At 59.9% G+C, this 6,206-nt stretch overlaps 1 protein-coding gene across 1 annotated transcript in view; it reads left to right on the forward strand.

Annotated features, from left to right (window-relative positions):
* TMEM104 (transmembrane protein 104) overlaps positions 1 to 6,206 on the forward strand; it is a 40,915-nt gene that overhangs the window by 11,856 nt on the left and 22,853 nt on the right. Inside the window, exons 6-7 of the mRNA XM_006754638.2 lie at positions 969 to 1,068; positions 1,432 to 1,540. Of these exons, the coding sequence (XP_006754701.1) occupies positions 969 to 1,068; positions 1,432 to 1,540 (209 nt within the window). The remainder of the gene's footprint in view (positions 1 to 968; positions 1,069 to 1,431; positions 1,541 to 6,206) is intronic.

Consider the following 6,206-nt stretch of genomic DNA (forward strand, 5'->3'; position numbering starts at 1 on the left):
CATGTCCCGGCTTTCCCCTGGGGCCCCGGAGGCTTTTCTGAGCCACCGGCATCAGGAGGCAGCTGTCACTTCATTTTTCTTTCTGTTCCCCGTGAAGCCAGCCACTTGAGATCAGTACCATCAAAATGAGCAGTCAGTCTGAACGGAGGTTTGAGACTGGCTGTTGGGCTGTGACCCTGGGGCTGCAGGGCCCAGACCTTTCTTCGGCGTCTTTATAGCTGGAGGCACGGGGCGTTTAGCACTGTACGGGGTTGGAGGCGGTCAGGGTGGTGGGAAGTGAGGCCAATGGGATCAGGACCAGAGCCTGCACTCCCAGCTCTGAATGCAGGCCCTTCCTGCAGGTCAGGGGACCAGGGTTCGCCCTGCACAGAGAGCCCCATGTGCCCTGCCAGAGCCAGCATCCGCCCTGGCCACGCTTCCTAAGGAGAGGCCCACCTGGAGCACCGCTCCTGCGCTGCCTCTCCCAGCACCTCTCCTTGAACGCCTGGCCACCCCACCCTCCGCGGCTTGGCCATTGGTCTTTGGAAATTGAGGGCTTTACCCTCCCGATTGTAGCTTTAGAAGCTGGGCCTTCTGTTACCTTCTCTGCTTTTCATTCCCTGGCAGCGTCTTCTGTCTTAGAGCCTGGGCCTGGCTGTAAAGCCCAGGACATCTCCTCCCCTTCCCTCCCCCTCCACCCCTTCCCCAGACACCCTGTCCCAAGCCTGAAGGTGCCACTGCTTCCTCCCCAGCCCATGCCTCTCACCTGGCACCTGTCTGGGGCCTCACTTAGCCCCTCTCGGGTGACAGTCGTGAGCAGATGTGCCTCCTGCCTGCATTACAGTGTAGCTTTGGGGTCGTTTTCTCATCCTTTTGGGAGAGAATAGGAGCCAGGAGAACCAAAAGCTATGGGAGCGGTGGAAGCTGAGTCCTCAAAAAAGAATGCGGAGCTCCTGTGGCTGCCTGACCGGTGACTTTGTCCCTTCCAGTGGGGGTCAACCTGTTCTATTTCTGCATCATCATCTACCTGTACGGGGACCTGGCCATCTACGCTGCCGCCGTGCCCTTCTCCCTCATGCAGGTGTCCTGGTGAGTGCCCCCGCCACCCCCAGTTCAGGGTAGAAACACACACGGAGTGAATCCGTCAGCGCGACCCAGCCAGCTGTGCATACTGTCCCTCAGAGACCCACTCCACAGCTGTCCCCTGCCCTGCCCCATCGGGAAGGTGACTGGGAGTCCCCCGGGTGGGGGGTCCTGACGGTCAGACAGGAACGAGTGATGCATGTCCTAAAATCCAGGAATATGCGGTTTGTGCAAAGTCAGATTATTGGATCCAAAGCTGCTGTGGGGGGAGTGGGGGGCTCAGTGGTTGCCGGTGATTAATGATGGGACCCGCTGTGTGCTTCCAGCCAAGCAGGGAGGGCCCCTCTGAGCCCCTGTTCTCTTTATCAGCAGCGCCACCGGCAACGACTCCTGCGGTGTGGAGGCCGACACCAAGCACAACGACACGGACCTGTGCTGGGGGCCCCTGCGCCGAGGGGACGTCTACCGCGTCTACTTGGTGAGTGGCCTGGCGCCTGCCCGCAGCCCCGTCCCGCCTGGGCGTGTGGGCTGCCTCTTGCCTCTGGCACAACCCTCCCGGGAGAAAGGTCTCCGAGGCTCCACACTCTGCTCATTACTGGGGCCTTGGTCCTGGCCAGAAAGTGGATCGTGTCACTAAGACTCTAGCCCCAGAGTGTCCTCGCGGCCAGCCTCCGTCATATGTGGTCTGGAGTTGGCATTCCGATCATTGCCAGCTCCAGGGCGGCGAATGTAGCTCGGGTTTTGAGGGGCAGTTTTAGCAAAGCCCCGTCAGAGTGAGTGCCAGGGCGACTTTTCTGGAGACGTCCATGCTTTGACCTCCCTCCTGGCCAGCCCAGGAGCATACGGTGGACCCCAGGTTTCCCTCGGGCAGGCAGGACTCAGCCATGTTAACTGGCTCTCCAGGGGGCCCCGGAGGCTTTTCTGAGCCACCAGCCTTCCCTGCTCCCTGCCCCCCGCCAACAAGGGAAGATGATGAATCTCCAGGCTCCTTCTTGATTGCTTTGTGCCATGGGCGGGGGCGGAGGGGAGGAGAAGTAATAAGATACAAAACCAGACAGTTATTTATCTCTGCCTGCTTTGCGGGCGGGACTGAGAAATGTTTCTCTTTGCCTTTTGCAGTATCTATTAATATTCTGCTTCCTCTTGGTCCGCAGCCTGACACACATTTAGGTGTGCTGGGTGACACACAGTTTGACACGTGGCCACTTAGCTGATTTGGAGAGTGAGCGATTTGGGGAGCCGGCCTCTTAAGTTAATTAGGCCCATCCTGGCGGAGGTTCGCGCAGGCCCTGCGGCTGTGTCGTTGGTTCCTTCGGGTCTGAATTCGTTAACCCCCGGGGCTGAGTGGTTGTCCTGCCTTCCCCAGCCCCACCCCAGAGACCTACCAGAGGAGTCCTGTGGCCCAAACCCTGGGAGAGAAGTTTTCCCTCCGCATTTCCGGAGCCATCGCGTGGTCTGTGTTTCTTCTCTCCCATGTTCGGCGCTGGCTGGGAATTGATCTTTTAGTGGAAACGCATCTGAGCTCCTACCCCCTTCCCTGCCTCCCCACCTTGGGGTGGGCAGAGTAACTAGGTGGGGCAGCCAGGAGAGCTCAGGTCTGTTAGTCTCTTAGCATTTCAGCGGACAGCGATTGGTAACATTAGCAAAGGTACCAGGAAGTGTAGCAACCCATCTGGATCTCTAACTGGCACGGGCAGGCTCACACAGACATGGAGCGCGTGGGCAGAGGGAACGTGTGGGCAGAGGGGCGATGCAGAGCCCTCGGGTGGGTCTTTCCCAGGGGGCCGCTGGCCCCTGTGCAGGCTCTGCCCGGCACACCCCTCTCCCACAGCAAAGGAGATACGGAGCCTGGGAATCTTGGCTGCTGCCGTTGGCCGGGTGAATTATTTAGAAGCATCATCACTGTCTTACTCGATTGTTCCTGCACTTCTTCCTGCAAACCTTCCACATCCTGGAAGCCTCGCTCCCCGAATCTCAATAACTCCGACCGAACAGAAGGAACCTTCAGGAAAGCAGACGGGCATTAATTACTGCCTTCGCCGCCCAGATACGTGCTTATAGCTCCTACAGCTAATTGCCACGGGGCCTGCAGAAGCTGTAGAAACAGGAGGGGGACGGGGAGCGGACACGGCCTGTTCTCTCTGGGCTATTGATGCCTCCCACCCTGCCCACTGATGGGGGCTCGGGGCTGCTGGAATGTCTGCAGTTCCGACATGCTCTTCCCCCCCGCCTCACCCTCCCACACCCCCACACCCCGCTTTGGAGAGTTCACGGCAGGTGGGCCGTGCCTTTGTCTCCAGAGTTACTTCACAGCTTTGCGTGTGGCTCCCAGGTCCCTGGCTGCTGCAGGACAGTGTCTCCCGACCCTAAGTACTGGGTGCTCTGCGTCCCTTTTTCTGAGATGGGAGGGGCACAGCGAGTGGAGAGGGGTCGGCAGGTGTGGGTTCCTTCCTGAGTCCTGGGCTCTCTTGCTCGTGATGATGGCATCTTCCCCAGCGGCCTCTTTGGATCATGGGGAACCAAGGTAGTCCTTCCCCTTGCCCCCCAGTCACCGTCGTTCAGAAGGTTGTCCTTCCCTTCTGGAGGCTCCCGTGCCCCTCTCTACCAGCCATTTCTGACTTTGCTGCCAGCCAGGCTTCACCCAAGTGTCGGGCAAGGCAGCGAGCGGACTGAAAGCGCCCTTCCCACCCCGGCACAGCCCACTCTGTCCTGGGCAGAAGGTGCACCTGTCTGGGCCTGCGTGTTTGAAAGGGCCTCCTGGTGACCACTTCTTCATTGCTATTCCGGGACAGTGTGTTCTGGGGGATAAAGGTACAGGCTTTCATTTTGCGGTTTAATTTTCAGAGCCTGCTGCGGTGCACACGCAGAATGAGAATATTGGGGATATTAACTCCGTGTGCAGCGTCAGGACCACACACAGGGAGGGAGCTTTCTCTCCCAGCAGCTCCCTGTCCCCTCTCCAAGCCCTTGACCTTAACGAATGGAAAATTCCCCCTCCCCTTAAGCACCTGGCAACCCCACCCATGTCCTGTGAGTGCAGAGCAGCCGACGTGAGTGAGTTTCTCCCTCTCCCTCCTCGGAGGGGCCGCATCACAGGTGCTGGGAGGTGGGGGTCCTGTGAGTCAGGTGGCTCCCCAGGGCGCCCCAGCAAGTGGCCGCAGCTGGAGCCAGCAGCGACCCAGCCCTGTTATGAGGACCCATGAGAACTGACATCAGGACCTACTCTCAGGCCTCAGCGTCTCAGGACCCCACCCGCCGCCCCTCCTGCTCCTTTGAAGGATCAGCTAGCAAAGGGCTCTTTCAAACCCGCAACCTTGCCTCCGGGCTGGGATATCTTGGGATGCTCTCTGCAGAGCTTCTGCGGCTTTGGTACAAACAAAGCCAGAATTTAGCATTTCGTTCCTTCCTCTACAGTGAGCAGGCGCCAGGGACCGTGGTGAAGTGCTAGGATGCTCCGTAAATTGTCAGAGTCCAGGCTCAGACTGTCCCCAGTGCCCGGGAACCAGAACGTGGGTCACAGTCCCCGAGAGTCAAGGGCACGGCCAAGTGTTCCTGTTTCGCTTCCTCATACCCACAGTGCTTCCCAGCCTGCTCTTCACCTCCTCGGCCCAGGGCCTGGGCCCCGTCACTGCCTCCTCCTTTGCAGTGTCAGAGGGAAGCCTGGGGGGACAGTGGGACCACACAAGTGCTGAAGGCTCCTGGCCAGTCACAGGAGCAGCAACCGCCATTCACAGGTGGACAGGTGACCCAGCAGCCCAGCCGGCATGGGCCGAGCAGAGCTGGGAGCGCCGATGGCAGAAGGGAGCTCATCCCGGCTGGAGACTCAGCTGCACTCGGGTGGTATTGAGCGGGGGCTGCCTTGGAACAGGGTAAGGTCACCCTGGCTTGCCACCCTGCCTTGAACGCAGGAGCTGTGAGAGCCACCTCCAGGGCATGGGCGACCGGGGAGAGAGATGCAGGTGCCTGGCCGGTGACCCGCCACCCTCTGCCCGACAGAGGGCTTCTCCCCAGACCCCCTCCGGAAATGCCCCTGAAGAAGCAGGTGTGTGTTGGGGGCCGAGGGGGAGTTCTGCCTGCTGGACTCTCTCTTCCTAGAGCAGAGAGTCTGGGAACCGGCTCAAGGCAACATCAGAAGGGTCCCCCGGGCCTTCCCTGAGAATCCTGGGTTCTCTTTCTCTGTCGGGAGGCGTGTCCTCTGATTCCCTCTTGGGTCCTTCGTACTCGGCGACGCTTGCCACTGACCATTTGCAGCACTTAGAACAGTGTGCAGCCCGCTTTTTCAAACCAGCTGGTTCTTTCCTAAAACAGTACTGTCTAAGGGGAACGCATCTTTTGGGGGGCTCTAAGGGAGCAGTGCACCCCAGGCAGTGGTGTGCCAGGCCGTGACTGGTCCTCCCTACTGGGGTTTGTCTTGCATTGGCGTAGCATGTTGCCAGCTACCTTCTCGTTTCTGATTTGGTCCTCGGGTCATGCAGTAAGGTCCGTGACATCTTATCCCCATTTTACAGCAGAAAAAAAAAAAAAGCTGAGGCTTGGAGGCTGTGACTTCCCCCCAGGGCCACAGAGCTGAGGCCGGGCCTGGGGCCCTGCTCCTCGGCCTCTCAGCCACGTCCCCTGGCCCGGACAACAGACCTGCTCAGCTAGCAGGGCAGCCCCACTGCCAGGCTCAGGGAGGAGGGGGCCGGCCGCGCCTGGGCCTCAGCCCTTGGCTCTTGACGTTAGTGGAGGGCTGGGGCGGCGCGGCCCGAGGAAGGTGCCTGTGCAGTGATCCGCGTCCACATCCTGCGCGTCACCGGATTGATTAGCTGTCGCTCCAGCTGCCCCTCGCTCGGCTCCTAGATAGTGAAGCGGCGTTGGAATAGAAGGCGCCTTCCCAAGGACATGTCCCTCCCTGCACGTCTCCCTCTGTTCTTCCAGCATCGCCGCCGTGCCCTGGGGCTGTGACATCTGCTAATAAGTGGGTCACCGCTGCCATCACTTGAACACATATTCTTACCAGTTATGGGCAGGAGGTGGCCGAGAGGCCTCAGGACCAGTGAGGGGGGAGTTGGGTGTGGAGCAGGTTTCAGCAACGGCAGTGACTTCACAGGACGTGGAGACTCGGGGACACTGCTGTTCACCTGCAGGGGCAGGTGCCCCAGAAC

Source organism: Myotis davidii, unplaced genomic scaffold (assembly GCF_000327345.1).
Source record: "Myotis davidii unplaced genomic scaffold, ASM32734v1 scaffold172, whole genome shotgun sequence".
Taxonomy (NCBI): domain Eukaryota; kingdom Metazoa; phylum Chordata; class Mammalia; order Chiroptera; family Vespertilionidae; genus Myotis; species Myotis davidii.